This window comes from Arabidopsis thaliana, chromosome 3 (assembly GCF_000001735.4).
Source record: "Arabidopsis thaliana chromosome 3, partial sequence".
Taxonomy (NCBI): Eukaryota; Viridiplantae; Streptophyta; class Magnoliopsida; order Brassicales; family Brassicaceae; genus Arabidopsis; species Arabidopsis thaliana.
In genome coordinates, this window is record NC_003074.8 from 3,793,729 (window position 1) to 3,817,992 (window position 24,264).

Here is a 24,264-nt window from a genome sequence, read left to right on the forward strand (position 1 = left end):
AAGGCGTTGCAAGTTCTTTTATCAGGAAAAAAATGATCCAAGTACAAGAGAAGAACAATATTTTTAGAGTTTTCAGTAGCCTTGTCATTTAAAAAAGCTTAACAAGAGCTCACAAAATTGCGGTTTACACGAGTGTCAAATTTAACAGGAAGTGGCTACTGATTGCAATGGTTGCTTCTCAAAATTTTAGTAATTTTACAAAAATTGGTGCTTTGTTACAACAAAATCTCAGGCCAAGGTACTGTTTGCATACTCCATCGCCCTCTGTTTCACGTATTCGACTCTCTCCTCGTCACCAACAGATTTCTCATATTCCAAGAACTTCTTGAACAAAAACTGAGAACACAAGAGAACAAAATGGTTAAAAATCCGTAGTAATCAAATACACTTAATAAAGCAGATTTAGAGACCAGGACTATTTGGCACCTTCATCTTCTTGGGGGGCAAGCTCAAGCTAATGGCTCTCTCGAATAAAGATCTAATTACATCATCTTCTCCAAGCCGGATCTCCTGTACAAGATAAACATCAAGTTATAAATTAAAAAAGATGACAATGAAATATAAATTTTGGAGAAGCAGAATATAACGAACTTGGTCAAGATAAACGCTCCACAAGTCTGTTCTTTTTGGGTATTCCCTAAGAACACCTTCAAACAGTGATCTCCCTCTATCCGCAACTCCACATTTGAACTCAAGGATGGCAGTCTGTGATATGAACTTTATGTGCTTATGGCGGGGAAGACATAGCAAGGCACGATTCACAACGGATTGTATGGCTTCCTCGTTTTGTTTCAGAGAACTTTGTATTTTCCTTAACCAAATCTAAAAAGGATACATCAGATAAAGTTGTTAACAGAGTGAGTGACGAGCCAAATTTCTCTGCTTTGAGAAGATAAAGATCAAACAGCATGTACCTTGCAAGATTGCTTGAACTTTTTAATCATCTCATCAAGCAGCTTATCAGCCAATTTATATTGCTCTGTTCTCTCGTACACGCCCAAGAGTGCGAGGTAAACTTTCTTTGGGTCACAGTATTGACGGGCCCTTTCAAACACTTTCTTAACAGATTCCTGGAGATGAGAAATCAAACACGAGTAAAATTGCAATATATAAGCCTATTATTGGTAATATCTAAAAAGCTTTCGTTGGAGTCTTCTATCTACCTCTGGTGGATTTCCATGTTCATTTTCCAAATTGAAGTAAGCAACCCATATGTTTAGCTTCTCTTCTTCCTCACGAATATTTATAGTCCTCAAGGCCCTTCAGTAGAGATAGTTTTAGACAGGATAAACAAACCGAATATAGCGACTATCACATAAAACTTCAATGCTTTATCAAGCAGATATTAGATCCAGACGGTTATCTAATTATATAATATTTATAGGTCCCAAAAACTGTTTCCGCTCTCAACCTGTATCAGTATGTATCCCTTTGAATGATACAGAGGGGTTAGGAACAAGTACCTCTCAGCAATAGACCTGGCTTTCTCAATATCAGCCAAGCTGAGCATGAACGCCATATATTTTATCCAGACAAAGCTGCTGTTTGGAGAGCTTCTAACCAATTTCTCAAATTCATCAGCATTCTCAGGTGCATGATGCTCCAGCAATCTTCCTTCAGCAGCTTGTATTTTCTTCTCTCTACACAAGTATAATTTTTCAGTATGAGTTGAAACCAAATATAAAGCATCTTTGTTTCTAAAGAAATAACCAACCTTTCCTCTTTGTCTTTTTGCTTTTCCCTTCTCTTGCTCTTTTCATCTTTATTGGCTCCCAGTAGTTTCTCCTGATTCTGGCTGCTGTCAAAGTCCGTCTCCTCAATGTCATCAAGGTCAACCTCAAGCGGAGGGATAGAAGCCCTTGATTCTACTTGGGCAAGAACCAGAGAAGTTCCACCGCTTGTTTCCTGGAACCCAAAATCATCGACTGCTGCAAGAACTTCCGACTTCGGATCATTGATTGGATCACATTCCATGCTTGTGTTGTCTTCGGAAAGTGGTTGTGCCTTGTCATCATCACCATTCATAAGATAGGAACTCTTCATTCCGAGTGATATACGCTTCTTTTCCTCGTCCAGCTAGAGCAAACACCAAAATGAAAAAGAACAGCATTAACATTCCAGAGTAACATAGATCATAGAAAAGCTATGTTCAAGTTAATTTTCCAGATACTAGTTACTGGGCTCTTAGCATAAGGCTAATAGGAACAGTGGTAGTCAAGAAAAATACTACACAGAACTTTATTATTCCTGACAAAAGACCACCTACCTTCAAAATCTTTGCGCGGACGCTCTCCCCAGCCTTATATCTGGCTTGTACATTCTCCATACGATCATCAGAAAGCTGTGATATGTGACATAATCCAACCTACCACAAAAAGAAAGGTAGATAGTAATGAAGTAAATTATTGCCAGTCTAGTTACTCTATTAGGATAATTTGGCAAAGTAGCATACAGTTTGGATTTAACAGATTTTAAGGAATTCACAAAAGTAGATCATTACCATGCCAGTTTGATCAATGTCAATGAATAAGCCAAAGGGCTCCACACGTCTGATTCTCCCAGAAATCATATCTCCAACATGGAGTTTCTTCAAGTCATAAGATTCAGATTTTGGCCGCCCACCAGCATTTACTGTCTTCAAAGTGACTTCTATCCGCTTGGATAAAGGCTCCACATTTAAAACCCTACAATGTATATTGGTTAGAGCAGAAAATAAAGTATATTATAAAATATCTATTTGACAGGAAGCTTGCATTACCTGCCAGTCACAAGTTTTCCTACTGGAAATTCCTTTTCGGGTTCCTTAACAAACGTATCACATAAATTTGACAGTCGAACTTTTGCCTCCACTGTCCTTGAAAGTATAATAAAACAACCTTTCGACATCGTATTTTTGACATAACCCTGTAAAAGTTTGAAATTAACATAAGTTTTACCATAAGGAAAGTAGGTTGCAAAGTCATGGTTATTAGGCCAAAAATACCTGGACGCCCATATCAGGCGAAAGATCTTCAATCCTCTCAAAACGCTTACAAACATTATCACTGAAAAGTGAAAACAATCATCAGGTGAATAAGTAAATTAGAAACATTTTGGGAAAATATTTCACAAACATACGAATTTCAAGTTCAAATAGAGTTAATGCATAAGAAAATCCCAATAATAGTTATCGTCTAGTGGTGATGAGCTGTTTACCAGCATTGATTTAACGCAAACAGATTTAATCCATATTAAAAGCAACACAGACAGTAATGAAGAGTATAGGCAAAATAAAAACTTACTTATTCTTCAAATCTTCTGAGAGATGGTCAGCAGAACTCATGCCATCTAGTGAGGTCCGTAATGACAGTTCAATTTGCCAAGTCCCTTTACTAGAACTGCTGATTTCTAAGACCTTACATTTGACAAACTGGCCTTCACGAAAACCATCTAATGGATCAGGGACCCATGAATCATTGATTTCAGTAAAATGAACTCTCCCGAATACATAAGGACCTAATTGCACACGAAGTCCACCAACACCAGGAAGTATCTTAGAAATTCTTCCACCCAGAATGTCTCCTTCATGAATAAATAGAGTATCATCATCACCAGGAATGCTACTGTCTGGTTTATCCGTTTTGCTGCCTCCACCATTGGCAATGCTTTTGTGGATAAACAGTAGTGGACGCTGAACCAACCGTAATGTTTTTTTCTCTTTATTGTACGTCAAAACATAGCCTGAAACAGCTTTACCGATGGGAAAACGCCTTTCAAACTCTTCAAGTTCATGAGCTTTGCATGATGTGTCTAATATGAATATGCGTGCTGTCACGTTGCGAGATACTGCTAACCAAACCCATTCCTTATCCACTTTGTAGACATATCCAATGACACATTGTCCAGCAGCAAACTCAAGTTGTTCACTCTCTTGTGTGTCATTAAACTCACTGGAATCTAATTAAATTGCAACAACAAGAAAGAAAGACACGGAGACTATATCATGATCTTGTGTGAGCAAATATTTCTTATGTAAGATATATATACAAGCATACATGTGGCATACATTGGTTAATGATTTTTTTTTTTTTTGAAAAACATAATAGCTAGAGGAAATCCTAAATAAGATAATTCACGTAGAATAAAATTATTACACCATTCATATATCACCATCCCACAAGTTGCTAGAATAGACTGACTAAAACCGTTTTAAACCCTAAGGGTATGTGACTGTTCTGCAATGTATATTCTAATGGGAGTCAATGGTCTATATGATTGGTAGAATTTTTCAATTCTCTTGGATTACCTTTAAGCATTGCAGGCTTTACAGAAAGCTCCCAAAGTTGAGTCTTTTTAATATCAGTATGACACGGCTTTGCAACAACCCTTGCAGAAATTGATTGCCCAACTCTGAATTTGGCAAAAGGTTCATCACTTGTACTCGCATCATTTACCTATTCAATCCATAGTTGAGATATATAAGAAAATCTTCGTTCACCAAGTATTGAAGAACGAGTATTACAATCTAAAATGATGATGGTAAGCAACACAAGAACCTCAGTTATGTGGATTCTCCCTCGGAAACTGTTGCCAAAGTTTACTCTAAGTTCAAAAGGCTTTATTTCAGTAATCTGATAAGTATAAGCTGTTAGTATGAGGCAGCAGAAGTTATGGTGGCATAGACACAACTAAAAAAAAAAAAAAGACTTAAGAAGGAAGGGCGATAGTAACCTCGGCGTGGACAACAGAACCAACTTCACAGCTGGATTTCTTCTTTGCCCTCTTAGAACGGGAAGTCTCAGAAGTGCCGGAAACAGAGTCAAGAAGTAAAAGCAACCTCCCAGACGTTAAAGGGTTTTGCACAGCCTTAACAGAAGCAACAACACTGCCCATAGAAAATAATCAAAAAATACTTAGCTCCCATCAAGTAACTACAACAGTAAGGACAGCTATGTCTATTGCCAATAAAAGGTACAATGAGCTGCCAGTGGATGTATATACAAATTCAAATTTTATTAGTTTAGTTGGGCAGGGCAAAGAGTATATGGGAAATTAGGAACCATGACAAAGGGAAGCAAATTAAATAAGTAAAAGATTGGCCAAAAATGGACGACTAGCAAGCTCACCTTTGTCCAGTGGAAAATTGTTTCACTGGCAACTTCTGAGTGTTATAGTCTGATACTGATGCATATCCTATAGTGTAACCATGCTCTGGAATCGACAAAACCTGGAAAAAAGGGCAGCTCTGAGTAACAATGTAACATGCACTAATTATCAACTTAATGCAATTATATACTTACCAAGTGTTGCTCCTTCACAATCTCTACAACAGCACTGACCCTCTGGTGGACTTCAAGTTCCTTGGAGATTCCTCTTTTACGTTTCTGGAGCAAGATAAAACACAACATGATATAAGCCGTAGCCCAATTTAGACTTATGCGAACCACGATGAGCATGGGAGAAAACTTGAATAAAACAAAACTTTGCGAGAATATATCTTCTTAGAGTGAAACCTTTTTTGAACTGTTGGACACCTCTTTGGTTAAGTTGTTCAAGAGCTCAGGCCTCAAAGACAAATCAACTAGTCTCTCTGCCCTAGATATATCAAGAACAACTGCATTGACAACAGAACCGGGTACCAAAGTAGCTCCACCCACTACAAGAAGAAAACATAATGTATCAGACAAAGACTATGTAGAGATGTCTAAATCAGATGCAATCCATACGAAACTGTACCGAGAAACAGATTCTCCAAAATGACTTACTATGATGCTGAGGTATAAAACCAAGGACGTTATTAATATTGTCAAAATTCACCACCACACCAAGATCATTTTGTTCCTGTATGGTTCCCTTGATCAAACTCCCAATTGAGAATTTCTCAACCCAGCTACAGTCACTTTTAGTAATATCAGATGATTGCAGGTCCGATATCTGGACAAATAAACAGTAACTGTTAGAAATCAATCCTTCTTAAAAATCACATGAAGTACAGTGCTAGCCAGTGTTATGCAGACCCATTCGAAATATCCTGACACAAGCTCAATAAAAATGCAGTACATAACAGATTACATTGAGTTCTTTAGCCCAATAAAAAGAAAAAGATATGTCTCAAGAACACCACCTTCTCATCCATGAGGAAGTACTCTTGGACAAAAGAAGCATCTACAGATGCGCAAGATGACTGTTTCAATGAAAGAGTTATCCTACTTTTTTCTTGATTGACCTGAAAAATATTACAACTGATCAAGACCTTATAACATCTTCAACAAACTTAATCTAAGGCCTTTAGTCCAGTGTTCACATACATCAACTATATTAGCCCGAACTGATTGTCCAACAAAGAAGGATTCTGACACATCTGCCTTGGGGTCGTCAATTGCCTTGAAAAGAAAAAGAAACAAACTTCAAGAAACAAAATATACAAACAAACATTTGACAAAGAAAATTCATAGTAAAAAACAATCCACCTTGCTTCTTGGGGCGAAACCAGTCAACCGACCAAGAAAACGGACAAAACAGCCATTTTCAATCAAGTTACAAACATAACCCTGTATACGAATTCATCAAAAGTAAATGTGAGTTTATGAACGAATTCATCCACTAAGAAGTTACTAAATTTAAAAGGCGCAACTACTCACATGAACCACTGAGTTTGGCTGGAGCTGATTAAAATCCGAAGGAAGCTCTTCAGCTAACTTAATGAGAGAATATTTTGAAGAGAGAGCCATATTGTTGCCTTCAATGTCTAAGATAAACTAAAATTATTACTCCACATGTAACTATAAGGTATCATCAACCACTAAAATAGTTAACTTATTACTCCGCCTTCCTTGAACTAGATGTTTTGATTAGTTTTTGATACTACATAACCAGAGATATGAAGCCGAACTAAATAATCACTTGGAGAAAGAACTACTCTCATAAAAATGTTTCTCTCTCTACAATCCATCAGCAACCACTGAGAGGTAAATAAAATTCTAGAACTGTGAACGTTTAGACAGTCTCCTTTAAATGCGTTAAGGATATGTACATAAAGAAAACAAAGTTCTGAAAAGTAGCTAGTAAATAACATACCTAGTACCAGCAGCTTATCAAGCTCATATCCAGGTCTTAAAAGTGACATTATTAATTTTGCTTGCTCTACATCACAAAAAGTAACTCAGAAACAGATGAATAAAAGCAAAACCAAAATGAACGCTTGTGTGGGTCAAAACACATACCATGATGATCAGCTAAATGTTCAGCAGAAATTGTACCCTTGACAACACTTTTGGATTTAACACGGACAATGACTGCCTGACTAGTTATAGTATCAATTATCCCTGATACAATGCTACCTAACTTGATCGAATCGTCTTCAGAAACACTGTCACAAATGATTTACACAAATTTGAGCTACAGAATTTAAGGATATCAAGACAGCCTTTATGCGAGATGAATATCAGATTAAAATAGGGAAAACCTTGATGGCTTTATCATGAAACTAAGGGTGATCCTTTGGGTACCATGAACTGCACTAGTTACTCTACATTTGACAACCTCCCCAACATGAAACACTGAATCTGGATCACTTCCAGGCTCTAAACCAAGTTCAAATCTGTTTAATCAAAGTCAGTATAGCATTATTAATTTACGACCATCAAAACAGAAAAACTTAACCAAAGCCTTTATGAGGGGGAAAAACATCTGTGTAGAATATCAGTATAAGGAAACCAGAACTGAAAGAAAACGGCAGTTCAAATACAACAAAAGGGTGCAGCAATGACCTGGGAACAAATCCTTGCACTCCATTATAGAAGCGAACAAAGCATCCATGCTTTTCGATCTTTGTTATCCAGCCATGCGTCACTAGCCCTTCAGTTGCATCAGTGTAAGAACTCAAAATTGGAAGTTTAGACTTCACCTGAAAAAGAATAAACATTTCATATTTACTGCATGAGAACAGAATTGAAACGGTAGCAATAGATGACTGAAAGTAAATAGCAATAGAGCTTCTCCACTCCTAAGTCCTAACCTCCAAAAGAGATACAAATTGAGACAAAAGTCCCTCCAAATATTTTTCGTCCATAGTTAAGTGAAATGGTTTAATAAAGAAGAAACTTATTTTCCATTTTTAACCAGAAAGAAATGGACACAAGTGTAAAAAGTAAAACCTTGAATCAGCAGAAGAAAATAAAAGAAGGAACGATAATAAAAACGAGATGCATTTTATTACATAGATTATAAGAGGGAAATGATTTGAACAATTATAAGCCTCCATAAACCAACAAAACTAGACATATCAAGGAATATGTAAACAATTTAACAAAATCAGATTCACTATCATAAGAAAACTTACAAGTGTTTTTTTGTAGGTAACAGTTATTCTCTTTGATTTGCAGCCAAGCACACGGAATACTAATTCAGCTCCAACCTGAAATAGAACATCATTCAAAACTTAGGCATGCCGCAACAATGTTGCAAATTAATCATGTACGATCAATGTAACCAACCTTGAACTTTTTCCTAGGCTTCGTAACTTCAAACTCAGACATATGCCGAAGTGGGCACATTGCTTTGAGACCACCCGAAAATTGGACAATGGCACCAAATGTATCAACAGATATGACTTTTGCCTTTGTCACCATACCAGGCTTGACATCAGAGTGGGTGAAAACTGGACCTTCAAAGGCGCTTTCCTGCTCAATATAAAAACAACATGAAAAGAAAGAAACAAACCAATGTAAAACAGGAGCAAAAAAACATACATGTCCCAATAGAGGGTATAAACGTATGATTCCGCACCAAACTACTGCCTATTTGCTTTTAGATTGCAATACAGAGGTTGAAATGAATAATCGAAACTAAAAGAACAATCTTTTAGCATATCTGGCAGTAGGATACCTTTAAAGTCCCTACGGCCAACCCCTCCATCTGCTTAAGGCCGAGTACTCGAACACGGATGTGATTTCCTTCCTTAAACTTCTTTTCCAGTTTCGTTACTTCATCTCCGGCGGCATCATATGTCTGCAGCAACGTTAAACCTCAAGTTAACAAAGGACATCAAAAAGCTCAATCTTTTCAAAAATAAGGATAGGTAATTGGACATTACGCTAACGTATGCTGGAGTTGGTGTGGGCTTAGAGGGAAGTTCCAGAAGAAGGCCTGATTTATCAATACGAACTACTTTTGCTTCGTCGAATATGTCTCCGCTAAAGACATGCTGTAAAGAGCCAATACAAATTTTACAAAAATATTTTTAGAAAAGAGCAAAGACAGGTAGACACGACCACTAAACCCATAGATCCATGCTGTCTCAGGTATCAAAGGCTTAAGTATGCTAGGCAGTGGTAAAAATCGTGGATGTAAGAAATTCTGATGTTACAATCACTGACCAGTCATTAAACCATAAAGTAGCTGTCAAATCAAATTCCTTTAGTCATTATATATCAGTGGAAGCGCATGGAATTAGTAACTTACCAATGGAGGAGCCTTGTTACAAACAACATGAGGGCTCAATGTCAAACCAACAGCTCGAGATGATGGATCGATAAACAATATTCTAGCATTAACCTGAAAAACAGGAGCATTTTATACAAGTTAAAAAAAAATTACAAAGCATATAAAACAAACTTTCAGCAGTAGAGAGAAAGAATTTATTGCAGAACAAGGACTATTTCAGCCTTTTACCAAACCTATGGTAATCAAAGAAAACAAGTTGTGTTAAACATCCAAATAGAAGGAAATGTATGCATAACCAACACTCATTAGGAAGGAGATGTAAGTTTGAAGTAACATTGTACCTATTAGGTTTTTTGTAACAACTGCTCTGGACAAGCAATTCAACTTAGGAAATATAGAATTTGAATCTTATTCAGATTGGTTTGATTAGATTTACGATACGGTTCAAAGTTGGTTTTTTAGCCATAGTACCCTTAGTTATGGTTTTTTAGATATAGAAGAAGTGAAACCAATCAGTTTTGGATGATTTCTATTCTGTTTTTGTTTGATTTGATTTACCAAAATTGAACACCCCTTAACTATACTCCTTGCAAATAAGCATGGAAATTCTAACTACAGAGATAACAAGAAAACGCCAAGGCATAAACAAACATGGATGTGGGACTAGAAGATCTGCAAACTATGATGACAATCATGACATATATAATAGAAACACAGCAAATAGAAGAATCAGAAAAGCGTGACACCAAAATGCATACCGTCTTATTCTGATTATACTCATCTTTCCAGCTTTTGTTAGATAATGGATTTTTTAGGTGGAAGAGATCAACCTGCACATCAATGAGAAACGTAACTCAAAAGTATCAACAAGATTTAGGGTTGAACATGAACGAGACCATTCCAGTTCAAGCAATAATATACAAGATCAAAATCATTAGTAACTCACCGTTCCATTAAAGTACGTAAGAAAATCAAACAGTATCCCATTCTCGAGGACTGATTGCACGCGAGCATTAACCATCATTCCTGGGATGAGAAGATCAAACGACATGCCACTAAGATCCTTGGTCTGCAAAATGGTATTCATGTGGTTAAGTTTGTGTAAATTAAGGAACCTTCACTCGGTAATTTGCAACAGAATGTTCAAGGTTCAGGACATACCAGACACTTTGCCACTGAATCTGGGTCAGAACTAAGATGAACAATTTTACGGTCTCTATCGATCTTTGTAACCACACCCTGAATAAGCTGCCCAGTCTTCATTCCTGACTCCTGGTTTCCTAGAAATTTCAGAAAAAGGAAGATGAAATTTTTCAAAGATGGTCAGAAGCAGAAGCAGAAAGCCAAGAAACTTGCATTAGGATCCTCTAAAGTATTTCCCTAAGTTGGACATATACAGCCCATTTTTATCATGATGTACATTAAGAGGTAAACTGAATATCATTCCCCTGATGAAATCATATTTAAAAGTTCAAAGTGAGACAAAGAGCTAAGAGGCCAGTAGTAGGTCAACCAGGTTACTTACCATCGTCGCTTATTTCGATAAATCCTGTGATAGAAGGTAATCCAAAATGAAGGATAGAACCATGGTCTTCGATGCTTTTCACGTTTGCAGAGAACACCTGAACAAGCATATGGAATGAAATATAAGATAATTATTTTCAAACAACACATCATAACCTATATAGAAGAGCTACAAGGTTAACAACTATCAGCAATAAAAAACTGAGTTGCAAAGTATGACCCCAGTTCAGAATAGCAAATATATAGCTTAATTTCATTAAAAACTGCTAGCATATGCAAAAAATAAAGCCTAAGCTCAGTCAGCCATGAAATCTCCCTACTCGTTTAGGATTTTTAAATCGCTTAGGTATGCAAATAAACTTGCATACCCGTACGCAGAAATACATATGAAAATATTAACTAAGGCAGAGCTCCCAAGTAGTACATAATTACAAAATTAAAGGAAAGTGAACCAAACTTTGACATACCATCCCTAGTTGAAAGGAATCAAAACTGAATCCCTTGTGCAACAAAGAAAGTCGCAATGAAAGCCATATTTTCCTTTTGCCCGCCTCCTTCTTATCATCATCTAACTCCAATACAATGCAGGGAACAAGCTGACCCACAGAAAAAATGTCTCCAAGGAGTTCATTTTCATCGTCCTGGTTTACAAAGAGAGGACCAACTCTAATCAGATTGCAGAAACAATAATGGAAAAGGGCCAAGATGACCATCGTACAGGGAGCTTAAACAGCCAATTATAGCCTACAGCAGTTACCTCAATCCCACGATCTGTAAAATCTGATACCTCGCTTGCACGAACTAATCCGCGTAAGCCCCCTGGAAGACTAATTACAATATCCTTCTGGTTTACTTCAGTAACAACTCCCAAAAGTTTCATTCCTGGGGAAATATTCTGAACATTTATTCACATAAAAGTCAGCACATGAAAAGTACAGGTATAATATGATTAAGAAATCTTCTAGGACAGTAAAACCACGCAACCATGGTTATGAGTATAGATGGATGTCAATAGAAAGCTAAAATGGCATAGGTTATGGCATCATCTGAAGAATGCACAAGTGTTTAAAAATTGTAAAGCAGGCATCAGCAACTGATGTAAGAACTATCTATGTAGATAAAGCGTCAGAGGACATTCATTCAGAAATCTAGTCAATGTAATCTATGGACCTTGATCAATCTAGGTTAAGGTTGTTTTCCAATAACGTTGATCAAGCTATAAATTCTGAAGTTTAGTAGAATGTACACAAATAATTTGTTCCAGGATGAAGAAAAGAAATGAATCTGATTTAAATCACTAAAACCCAATGAAAGTAACAAAAGTGAACGATGTGGAATGTAAAATGTTACAAGGATAAGTCTCTTAACCAATTCTGACTAAGACGGTTGCGAGTAATATACCTTAGTGGTAATCTTATTGGCATATCTTGGCCGTTTTCCATGAAGGCCGCCGCCAAAAAGCAAACCCAAGTCGTCTAAATCGCTAGGGATTCTCTTTTTAGACTTACCCCCTTTACTCTTCTTAGAAACACGCTCATCAGCGTCAAACTCAGCATCGACTTCTTCATAAAGTTTCTCACGCTCTTTTTTACTCAGAGAAGTACCTCCACCTGAAAATCAATTAAATCATATTAACGATAAGTAACTGAAGGAGAGAAAATGAAGCTAGCAACTTCATTTTTAGCTACCTAATCAAATGTTTGGGATTCGTGACACCGAGTAATAACAAAAGGAAGCAGAATTGAATAGTTTATTGTATAACAATAGAAATTATGAGGGGGAAAATCAAACCTCGAGGAAAGTCGGGAACATCTTCGAGCTGAAGAGCCATGGCTTCAGACCTAGCAGCTACATCGTCCTTGGTCTTCTTAAACGGTTTCTTCATTGGTTTAAAGGACTTTGTAGAATCATTACGTTTTCCATTAGCAAATTTCTTCTGCGGTACAACCATATCTTCAATGGCGGACGCGAGAGAGTTGGGAGCTCGTTTTTGCGTTTGTTTGTTTTTGTAGGGTTTAACACTGACGAAGAAGACGAACTTTAGGGTTTTTTCTGGGAACCGCCTGATTTGTAATTTTAACCAGAAATTAAAAATTGCGAACCGGTCGGTTTGGATTTTACCCAAAAAAAAATCGTAATGGGCCTTTATTGTAAATACAATCTATGAGAGGCCCACTGTAGGACATTCGCGACCTTCTTGTTGTAGAGAAAGAGAGAGCACCGGCGACGGAATTGCATTTCTCTTGTGGGATTTGATTTTCACGATCGTATAGTTTTTGCATGTGTGTTTCTGTGATTTTCATAAACTTGCTCGTTTTAGCTATGAACTTGTGTTTCTGATTCAATGTCAAAGAATCTCTTCATTCGTCTGTTTTGGTAATCTGATCAAAAATGTTAATCAGAGCTTCTGCCAACTACATCTGGTTTCATTTCCTTAGCGCTTAATGGTAGCTTGTATCTTAATGCATGACATCTATGCTAGTGTATCTTAAATAGTGTATCTTGGCTTGCGGTTCAGGATAGATTATTAACGGGGGAACGTATGCTGCAATGGAACAGAGGCGTCTCAAGTTATTGTGCGTTCTGCACAAACACTATAGAGTCTCCCAACCATCTTTTCTTCTCTTGTGTGTTACAGGGAAACCTGCGATTCACAAGAACAATCCAAATCTCCAATTATCATTCGAAACCAACAATCAATCGATGTTCATAAAACACCAAATGATTCAGCTAGCTCTCGATGTGAGAGAAATCTAGCACTTACAAAGGTTCTAGAGAATTCTGAAGATTACAGATTATTCGATAATGAAAGCATGAGCATAACATGTTGCTCTTATATAAAAAGGTAAAGAAAGTAAACGTTAACCACGTTAATAACGATCGCCGTTAACGTCCATTGCATTGCCAGCTCGCCAGCTCGCCAGCTCACAAGTACTTTGCCTAACATCCGACTTCACATTGCCAGCTCGCCAGCTCGTCAGCTCACCAGCTCACCACACGTTAATCCTGTATCAAATCTCCCCCCTTTCACAAAACCTTGACCTCAAGGTTCTATGCTTCAAACTCAGGAAATGTTTTCTGCAAATCGAAGAGGAACTCCCATGTAGCTTCTTCCAAAGGTTCATTGCTCCATTTCACCAACACTTTAGTGACAGCTTTTCCCTGACGATTGACCATTTTCCTTTCCACCACTTTCTCAGGTACTTTCTCAAAGACATCTTGCATCACTGAAGGCAAATGAACTGTTGTAGAGACATTGCCCACTAGCACCTTTAGCTGCGAAACATGGAACACAGGATGCACTTGAGAGTAAGAAGGAAGAGCCAACTTATAAGCCACTTCACCACAACGATCAATGATCTTATATGGGCCAAAATACTTCGGTGACAGCTTCTGATTAGCACGCATCACCACAGATTGTTGGCGGTAAGGTTGCAGCTTCACATAGACATAATCCCCAATCTCAAATTCACGTTCAGTTCGATGCTGGTCTGCAAATTGTTTCATTCGGTGTTGAGCGCGCATCAAATGAAACTTCAAGAACAGCAACATATCTTCCCTCTCCTGCAAAGACCTAGCCACAACCGCCACTTTTGATTCCCCAGGCAGATAAGGTAAATGGACTGGAGGTACCTGCCCATACACTATCTCAAATGGCGTCATCCTGCTAGAAGAGTGGTAATTGGTGTTGTACCAATACTCTGCCAATGCAAGCCATTTACTCCACAACTGAGGTCTGTCATGGCACATACAACGCAAGTAGGTCTCCAAACATCTGTTCACAACTTCAGTTTGTCCGTCACTCTGGGGATGGTAAGCACTCGTCAACTTCAATGCAACTCCCTGTAACGTGAAGAACTCTCTCCAAAATTCACTTGTAAACACAACATCTCTGTCACTGACAATCGAAGTGGGGCAGCCATGTAACTTAAAAACGTTGTCCAAGTAAGCATGTGCTACTGTCAATGCACTATAAGGATGTGATAATGCAATGAAGTGAGCAGCCTTACTCAAGCGATCCACAACAACCATGATGACTGTTTTGCCTCCTGAAACTGGTAGCCCCTCAATAAAATCCATTGACACTTCACTCCAAATGGTATCAGGGATTGGTAATGGCTGGAGTAACCCCGGTGAAGCTGCAGGATCAGACTTACATTGTTGACATGTACCACAGCTGCGAATATAAGCTTGGATGTCCTTAATCATGCCTTTCCAGTAAAACAGTCCTTTAACACGCTGATGAGTCACGTCCCTGCCTGAATGTCCTCCTACACCCGACCCATGTAACCAAAGCAATATTGTATTCTTAATGTTGTCATTTGCTGGAACTACAATCTTACTTTTCCTTCTCAGTATATTCTGACTCCAAGAGAAATATTTTTTTGAATCTGGATCACGTTGAAGTGCAGTAATAATATCTTGTAACTGAGAGTCATTGGCATAGCCTGCTTGAATATCCTTCAACAAATCACACTCCACCACTGTCATAGCCATGTGCAACACCTCAGATCCTTCTACCCGAGACAAAGCATCTGCCACTACATTTTCTTTTCCTTGTCTATACTGGATCTCGTAGTCAAACTCGAGCAATTTAGGAAGCCACTGCTGCTGAATTGGTGTGTTCAAACGCTGCTCCAATAGATACTTCAAACTTCTTTGATCAGTCTTGATTATGAAGTGACTCTGCAGCAAATAGTGTCGCCATTTTCGGACTGCAAAGATAACTGCCAGCAATTCTTTCTCATAGATAGATAGGTGTAGTTGCTTCCCTTTTAATTGGCGACTAATGTAAGCCAAAGGATGTCCCTCTTGCATCAAAACCGCCCCTATGCCCTGACCACACGCATCAGTTTCTACCACGAATTGTTTATCAAACAGAGGCAAAGATAAGACAGGCGCTTGACACAAGGCCGCTTTAAGATCCTCAAACGCTTGTTGTGCTACTGCTGTCCATTCAAATGCATCAGTTTTAGTCAAAGCATGTAATGGTCCCGCAATAACCCCAAAACTCCGCACAAAACGTCGATAGTAACCAGCAAGACCCAAGAACCCCCTCAACTGCTTGAGTGTTGTTGGTTGAGGCCACTCCTTCACAGCCTTGATTTTCGCAGGATCAGTTTCAATGCCTTGTGCACTAATGAAGTGTCCTAGATATTCGACTTTAGGAACCGCAAAAGCACATTTGCTGAGTTTGGCAAACAACTTATTAGCTCGCATGACTTCAAACACTTGCTTAAGGTGCTGTCTATGCTCTTCCAAGGAAGAACTATAAACCAGAATGTCATCAAAGAAGACCAAGACGAACTTACGTAAGAAGGGCTTGAATATGAAATTCATGAGACCTTGAAACGTAGCCGGTGCATTAGTGAGTCCGAAGGGCATGACCAAGTACTCAAAATGGCCACTATGCGTTTTAAATGCTGTCTTTTGTATATCATCAGGATCCATCCGCACCTGATGGTAACCAGCCCGAAGATCTATCTTGGAAAAGATAACTGCACCTCCCAACTCATCCATGAGATCCTCAATCAATGGAATAGGAAAACTATCTTTTACAGTCATGCCATTCAACTCACGATAGTCAACACAAAGTCTCCAAGTTCCATCCTTCTTTTTGACCAAAACAACAGGTGAAGCATAAGGACTAGAACTAGCTTGCACTGTTCCATTAGTAAGTAAATCCTCAACCAGTTTATCAATTTCATTCTTCTGGTGTATTGAATAGCGATAGGGTCGCTGATTCACCGGATTAGACCCCTCCAACAATTTAATCTTATGATTATGCTTCTCACGAAATGGAGGTAAAGCAGTCGGTTCAATGAATATATCAGGATACTCATTGAGTACTTCTTCCACTACAGACTCCTCACCAAGCTCACTGGTTAAAGCATTAATAGTACAAAGTTCCCCTTCTGTACTCTCCGAAACTTCTTGTACACATAACATGGCCAGCTGAACTTGATCTTCCTGTAGTTTCTGCAGTTTCTGCGCCTTCACTTCCCTGACAGAACCTGATGTAAGTCCATGTAAAAGTACTTTCTGATTATTGAATTTAAATCGCATTTCCAGTTTCTTGAATTCCCAAGAGATACGACCCAAAGTCTCCAACCATTGCACCCCTAGTACCATATCAATCCCTTGTAAGGGAATCAATAAGATATCAGACTGAAAAGTTGTAGTCTGCAACTTCCAAGAGAAATCAGTAACTTTACCCTCAACACGCAATTTCCTGCCATCAGCTACAGATACACGAGTTAACCCAGCTGTGTCCACCTTACACCCAAGTTTAGCTGCTGTATTTGGATCCAGAAAGTTGTGTGTCGACCCTGAGTCTATCAGGATGAAGATAATCTTTTTGTCATATGTTCCCTTAACTCTCATAGTCTTGTAACCAGCTATTCCTGAAACCGCATTGACAGAGATTTGTGGCATATGTTCATCATCGTCATTTACCAACTCTTCTCTAGCATCTTCAAACTCTTCATCAACATCCATTCGAAACAGTTGTGTTTTCTTGTGAACCAAATAATGTTCTGGAGTGTACTTCTCATCACAAAAATAGCATAGCCCTTTAGACCTCCTATCACTCATTTCTTGTTGAGACATTTTCTTAGGTTGCTGACTAACCGGTTTAAAATTTCCCTTGTTTCCATAATGATCTGTCTTAGACTCGCCTTCCTTCTGATATTTGTTATAACCGCCAGTAGGTGCAGAACGATTTGTGGACCAAGTAGTATTAGCTGGTTTCTTAGGGTGTGCTTTCTCATATGTCTTGCCCAAGAACAAGCAATGTCTCACAGTTTGAGGCTGAAACATCCGGACGTGCATTTGAGTGTCTGTCCTGAGTCCTGCCAAGTACACACTCACCAAATATTCTTCAGAGAGATTAACTCTTGTTTTAATCAGCTCAAATTTCTGATGATAATCAATGATGCCATCAGTTTCCTGCAAATGTTTTAGCTCCGCCATAGGGTCATCACAATCATCCTCAAATCGTTCCTTCAACAGCTTCACATATCCCTTCCAATCATACAACACCTCAAGACCAACACCCGACTGAATAAAGGACTGATGCCAAGTAGAGGCATGGCTATCAAAGTGGATCGCTGCCATTTTAACCTTCATATCTTCTGGAGTTGAATCCACACCAAAAAACTCCTCGACTTTAAACAACCACTCTTTCAACCGTGTACCATCAAACCGAGGAAAATCAATTTTCCCTAACCGTGTAAGATTATTATAAGCATTAAAATGGTCTGATCGCACCTGCTGATGACGAGCATCACGATATGGATCAGGGTAACCGGATCTGTTCTCCATCGACTGAGACGACCTCGGCGCACTCCGATCTAACGTCGATTGCTCATCCACCATCTTACCAGCTGTAGATCGGCTAAGCACTGCATACAAATCAGCAAACTGCTTCATCATCTCCTTATGTTGCTCAGCGACCGTCGTTTCTAACCGCGTAACTCGGGAATCCAGCGGAACCTCCAACTCCACCTCTTTCCCCTTTCCGTCACCCTCCTGCGACCTTGTAGTCACCATGTTTTCCGAGGAACTACAGAGCTCTGATACCTTTGTTACAGGGAAACCTGCGATTCACAAGAACAATCCAAATCTCCAATTATCATTCGAAACCAACAATCAATCGATGTTCATAAAACACCAAATGATTCAGCTAGCTCTCGATGTGAGAGAAATCTAGCACTTACAAAGGTTCTAGAGAATTCTGAAGATTACAGATTATTCGATAATGAAAGCATGAGCATAACATGTTGCTCTTATATAAAAAAGTAAAGAAAGTAAACGTTAACCACGTTAATAACGATCGCCGTTAACGTCCATTGCATTGCCAGCTCGCCAGCTCGCCAGCTCACAAGTACTTTGCCTAACATCCGACTTCACATTGCCAGCTCGCCAGCTCGTCAGCTCACCAGCTCACCACACGTTAATCCTGTATCATTGTGATTCCATCTCGGTAATCTGTACTGCGGTAGCTAAAAAGCTATGGAAGTCTAGTTTCACGACGAGATGGCCACAGATTCTAGACCACATATCCGACAAGTCCTTCAATCGAGTAGAAGGCTTCTTAATCAGGTACGTTTTCCAAGTCACGGTTCATACAATTTGGAGGGAGAGGAACAGACGACGCCACGAAGAAGCAGCGAACACTTCGACACAGTTAATCAGCTGGATTGATAAGCAGGTCAGAAATCAACTCACCATCATCCAAAGAGCGGGAGATCGACGGTACGACAAAGGCATGCAAGCTTGGTTCAAAGTGAGATCATGACAGCATAAATTTTTTTTAAAATACTCTTAAACACATCAAATTCTTTCTATTTTTTCTGCCGCACAAGTTGTAAAAACGTTATTTTTTCTTTCGAGTTTAATTTAACATTACATTCAAAAAACAAATAGTGCTTTATTGGTTTCGAGTAGCCATTTCATTATGAAATCTGGAACAGTGGAATGTATCTGAGCCAAAAACAAAATTAAGTAGAGAATTTTGTTATCATTTGAAAGCAGAATTTTTTGTTTATAGATTTTATTTTTGAAATTAGACAATACCCTATGGGCTATGACACATTTAATAAGATTTAAGACAAAAACGTGGCCATTTGCTAATTGTTGTTTTTGTTGTAGCAATAACCTTAGTCAAAGGATTTTGTTTATTGCGGACCCAAGTTGGTTGGTCGGCTCTTGCTTAAACCACATTTGGAATTTGTTGTTCTGGAGTCTGGAGATCATTAAAACACAACCAAGAAGATAGCGCACTGGTTTTAAAGTCGTATGTGTAGTTCTTTGTTCACCACGAGTTTAAGGTTCTCTTTCATGTCTCATTGTTCTAAATATTCATCTTCGGTTGCATGTTTAACTTCATAGTCCAGTTTATATTTTCCATCTAGATGATTGGGAACATTTTGCTTACTTTTATGATCTTAAACAGATGAACGGTCTCATGTTAACAACATAGTACTCTTGACTTCATGATAATTTCATATCATCTAATGACTAAATTCTTTGCAGAGTTTAATGGTGTTGATTGTTGAAACAAGAGCAGATTGGTCAATCACTGCAGAAAAAAAAAAAGTTGGTAACATGTAAGTTTAACGTTATTTAATAAAGGAGGATCTAAGTTTTCTACAAAAGCTATAATTTTTATGATGACCATATAATCCTCAAACCCTTCAAGATGTGATGTGAATTATCTAAATCCCAACACGAAGAAATGAGATTTTTTAAAGTTAGCTATTTATCCTTAGTTGATTTCTTAATTATAGGTTAATGGCAATATTTTTTGAAACTGATAATGCGTTTCTTTTTTTTTTCTGAATTCTAGATGATCACGTGTAGGAAACTGATAAAATGTTGGAAAGAATTCGTAAGGCAATCTTTTATTTCACTTGATTTTTAAAATATTTATTTGCCTATAAAACAGAGGAAGTTTTTCATCATCTTTTGTCCTTAGAACTAACCAATCTTTCATTCCTCTTATAAAAACAAAACCTACTTTACTTGTCTCTTAACGATAACAAAATAACAAATAATTAATTCTGTTCTTGGTTTACTTAATCTTCTTTCTAGTTAAGTATATTCTTGTTGCTCATCACCAAAGGTATGCTTTCTAGGTTAAGTATATTACAAGTCACCAATTTCTTAACCAACAAGCTTCTGTTTCCTCAAAAGATAATATAATGAAATATAGTATTTGTTTTAGAATTGTACAATGTCCACAGATATTTTGATAGTCTTATTTAGAAATGACCCTTCCTCTATTTCTTATTTCTTATAGCTTGTGATGGAGGCTCTCTTCTTGAGTTCTTCTTCTTCCTCCATTGTAGCGTCAAACAAGCTTACTAGGTTACACAACCATTGTGTCTGGTCTACAGTGATTAGAGATAAGAAAAGGTTCGGTCCCACTTGGTGCCGTGTAGGTGGTGGTGGTGATGGTGGGAGAAACAGTAACGCAGAGAGGCCTATTCGGGTTTCTTCGCTTTTGAAAGACAGAGGTCAGGTACTGATTAGGGAACAGAGTTCGCCGGCTATGGATGCTGAGACATTGGTTCTGTCTCCAAACGGGAATGGGAGAACCATTGAGATCAATGGAGTAAAGACTTTGATGCCTTTTAGTGGCGCTTCTATGGTGGGGATGAAAGAAGGACTTGGCATAATCAGTTTCCTCCAAGGGAAGAAGTTTCTAATCACTGGCTCGACCGGTTTCTTAGCTAAAGGTAAAAAAAAAAAAACTCCATGTATATATATTCATTATATTCCACAATTATCCGTCTCTAAATCATTTCTTTCGATATATCTAGTACTGATTGAGAAAGTCTTGAGAATGGCTCCTGATGTCAGCAAGATATATCTCTTGATTAAAGCCAAAAGCAAAGAAGCTGCGATCGAGCGGCTAAAGAACGAGGTAAGTCCCTTTCATTTGGATTCTTTGTTAGTCAAGTTCTTTACTTGTTATGTGCATAACTCTGGCCTCCTTTACAGGTGTTAGATGCAGAGCTTTTTAATACTCTAAAAGAGACTCATGGAGCATCTTACATGTCTTTCATGTTAACTAAACTCATCCCTGTGACCGGAAACATTTGCGATTCAAACATTGGGTTGCAAGCAGATTCAGCTGAAGAGATTGCGAAAGAAGTTGATGTTATAATCAATTCTGCTGCTAATACAACCTTCAATGAAAGGTTGGCAACTGTCAGATTATGTGTTTTGAGTTCTCTTGTTTAGTTATCTAGATATTTACTAATCTTGTTATCATTTTGGCGGAGATTGAAGATACGATGTTGCTCTGGACATCAACACAAGAGGGCCCGGTAATCTCATGGGATTCGCCAAGAAGTGCAAGAAACTCAAACTGTTCTTGCAAGTATCCACAGGTACGTGAATGTGACAAAACATAAACAGAGCTAAACAGTCTTTTCTGAATGTTCCGGTTTCTTGTGCAGCTTATGTGAATGGACAAAGACAAGGAAGGATCATGGAGAAGCCATTTTCTATGGGAGATTGTATAGCAACAGAGAACTTCCTCGAAGGAAACAGAAAAGCATTAGATGTTGATAGAGAGATGAAGTTAGCTCTTGAAGCTGCTAGAAAAGGGACTCAAAATCAAGATGAGGCACAGAAGATGAAGGATCTCGGTCTAGAGCGGTACTAATCTCTAAATATTCAGCTTAACTATCAAATATTTGCAACAACCTTAAATACACAAATTATTGAAACAGGGCAAGATCATATGGATGGCAAGACACTTATGTTTTCACCAAAGCAATGGGTGAGATGATGATCAATAGCACTCGAGGAGACGTACCTGTTGTTATTATAAGGCCTAGCGTCATCGAAAGCACTTACAAAGATCCTTTCCCTGGATGGATGGAAGGAAACAGGTGAAGCTATATTCTAATGCTGCTTATATGTATATAGGTGTGGGAGAATTTGTACGTAACAAAACTGATTCTTCTACAATTGTGTTACATGATACCTAAAAATCAGGATGATGGATCCTATAGTTTTATGTTACGGGAAGGGGCAACTCACGGGGTTTTTGGTTGATCCAAAAGGAGTTCTTGATGTAGTTCCTGCTGATATGGTTGTTAATGCAACGTTAGCTGCTATAGCAAAGCATGGAATGGCAATGTCAGATCCGGAACCTGAAATAAACGTGTATCAGATCGCTTCTTCGGCGATAAACCCGCTGGTTTTCGAAGACTTAGCGGAGCTTCTTTATAACCACTACAAAACATCCCCATGCATGGACTCTAAAGGTGATCCTATTATGGTGCGTTTGATGAAACTTTTCAATTCCGTTGATGATTTCTCGGATCATTTGTGGAGAGATGCTCAAGAACGGAGTGGGTTGATGAGTGGTATGAGTTCAGTGGATAGTAAGATGATGCAGAAGCTAAAGTTTATATGCAAGAAATCTGTTGAACAAGCCAAACACCTTGCTACTATTTATGAGCCATACACTTTCTATGGTGGAAGGTAAGACAGAACTCATTAACATTCTAATTCTTAGAGCAGACAAAACCGGTACCCGCAAAGTTTTCATCTTTTTTTTTTGGTTTCTTTTACAGATTTGATAACAGCAATACACAGAGATTAATGGAGAATATGTCAGAGGACGAGAAGAGAGAATTTGGATTTGATGTTGGAAGCATTAACTGGACGGACTACATTACAAACGTTCACATTCCCGGTTTAAGAAGGCATGTCTTGAAAGGAAGAGCTTAACTTTGAATCTCACTAAACCAGACCAAACAGAATCGATCCCTTCTTTTATCTTTTTATCTTTTTCTTTTTTCATTACGTGTAATCGTGTTGTGTCTAATATATCAGTTTGATTTGTAATAATTTGAAAAAAACCGGAAATGTTGTTATCTTTAAGTTTGCCCAAAATCTATAGTCATGTTCGATTCAAGACAAAGTTTAAAGTTACAACCTGTAAAAATATTAATAGTCTTTGATGTAAACGTATCTTAAACAAAATTATTAAATGTTGAAGTTAGTAACATACAATTATTAATGAATAAATGTTTAATCAATTAAATGTCATTTAGTGATTGTCCTATAAAATCTCTTGTTTTCTTGTTTTATATTATCAATCTTACATCCAAAACTTAAAGTATTCTTACATCCAAAAACAAAAAAAATATGGCAAAGTCTCTTCTCATAGTAATGCTCATGTCTATAGTAATGTTTTACATGGCTCGTCCAATTTTCTCCCAAAAAATTAATCCATATTTAGAGGTGATGCCAAAAGATGTGACCATATCTCCATCTTCAAATTTTGATTACGTCGAAGCTCCCGATGAAGCTCCATTCGAAGAAGCTGATTCACCAGCAATGGAATATGACATGGAGCTTGCTCACCATTATTCGGACAAACAGCTCAAGTTTCTTGAGGCTTGCTCTGAAAAGCCGAGTTCAAAATGCGGAAATGAGGTTTTCAAGAACATGTTAAATGAGACGATGCTAATTACAGAGGAATGTTGTCGTGATATATTGAAGATGGGCAAAGATTGCCATCTAGGATTGGTTAAACTCATATTTGCCACATATGAGTATAAAAATATTGCATCTAAGGGCATTCCAAAGAGCAAACAAACATGGAACGAATGTGTCCATAGAGTGGGGAGCAAGATTGGTGCTCCGGTCTCTTTTGAACAATGAACTAATATTTCCGTGTATTGATGTGTCTATGCGTTTTTGTAATTTGATTATTACTAATATAAAGCAACTGCTACTATTTTATTTTTGATAATCAAGAAGTCAAAGCCTTACAATATTTTACGTTTT

General features: G+C 38.0%; 3 protein-coding genes and 1 pseudogene across 5 annotated transcripts; 2 read left to right on the forward strand and 2 right to left on the reverse strand.

Moving 5' to 3' along the window:
- Positions 1–2: 2 nt before the first annotated feature.
- Positions 3–13,015, reverse strand: AT3G11964 (RIBOSOMAL RNA PROCESSING 5; the record flags this gene model as incomplete). 2 transcript variants are annotated; one of them, NM_001337968.1, is made up of 40 exons in its annotated part: positions 3–336; positions 427–510; positions 592–822; positions 915–1,070; positions 1,164–1,260; positions 1,464–1,640; positions 1,715–2,076; positions 2,267–2,365; positions 2,501–2,684; positions 2,759–2,904; positions 2,984–3,044; positions 3,282–3,936; positions 4,286–4,433; positions 4,536–4,610; positions 4,711–4,864; positions 5,106–5,206; positions 5,280–5,363; positions 5,493–5,635; positions 5,745–5,913; positions 6,104–6,205; positions 6,288–6,362; positions 6,450–6,530; positions 6,621–6,727; positions 7,057–7,122; positions 7,203–7,348; positions 7,445–7,579; positions 7,749–7,885; positions 8,321–8,395; positions 8,475–8,660; positions 8,866–8,988; positions 9,074–9,184; positions 9,442–9,534; positions 10,182–10,253; positions 10,370–10,492; positions 10,585–10,703; positions 10,949–11,045; positions 11,415–11,588; positions 11,705–11,842; positions 12,349–12,557; positions 12,739–13,015. In NM_001337968.1, 40 exons carry the CDS (start codon positions 12,896–12,898, stop codon positions 229–231), a joined length of 5,763 nt encoding a protein of 1,920 aa, NP_001326789.1. The 2 variants fall into 2 exon arrangements, with proteins under 2 accessions (NP_001326789.1, NP_187803.4); NM_112030.4 differs by having other exon boundaries at positions 229–336; positions 4,530–4,610; positions 7,203–7,337; ... (1 more) ...; positions 8,866–8,943; positions 12,739–12,898.
- A 983-nt stretch (positions 13,016–13,998) lies between these two features.
- On the reverse strand, positions 13,999–18,499 carry AT3G11970 (annotated as a pseudogene; the record flags this gene model as incomplete). Its single annotated transcript has 1 exon — positions 13,999–18,499.
- A 2,003-nt stretch (positions 18,500–20,502) lies between these two features.
- Positions 20,503–23,389, forward strand: MS2 (Jojoba acyl CoA reductase-related male sterility protein). Its single transcript, NM_112032.3, has 9 exons — positions 20,503–20,572; positions 20,750–21,188; positions 21,273–21,376; positions 21,454–21,653; positions 21,745–21,845; positions 21,915–22,116; positions 22,191–22,352; positions 22,459–22,950; positions 23,043–23,389. The coding sequence occupies exons 2-9, from the start codon at positions 20,756–20,758 to the stop codon at positions 23,197–23,199; spliced, it is 1,851 nt and encodes a 616-aa protein (NP_187805.1). The 5' UTR covers positions 20,503–20,572; positions 20,750–20,755; the 3' UTR covers positions 23,200–23,389.
- Positions 23,390–23,565: 176 nt separating this feature from the next.
- AT3G11990 (ECA1 gametogenesis family protein (DUF784)) lies at positions 23,566–24,218 on the forward strand. Its single transcript, NM_112033.1, has one exon. The coding sequence runs from the start codon at positions 23,620–23,622 to the stop codon at positions 24,136–24,138; it is 519 nt and encodes a 172-aa protein (NP_566408.1). The 5' UTR covers positions 23,566–23,619; the 3' UTR covers positions 24,139–24,218.
- The last annotated feature ends 46 nt before the right edge of the window (positions 24,219–24,264 follow it).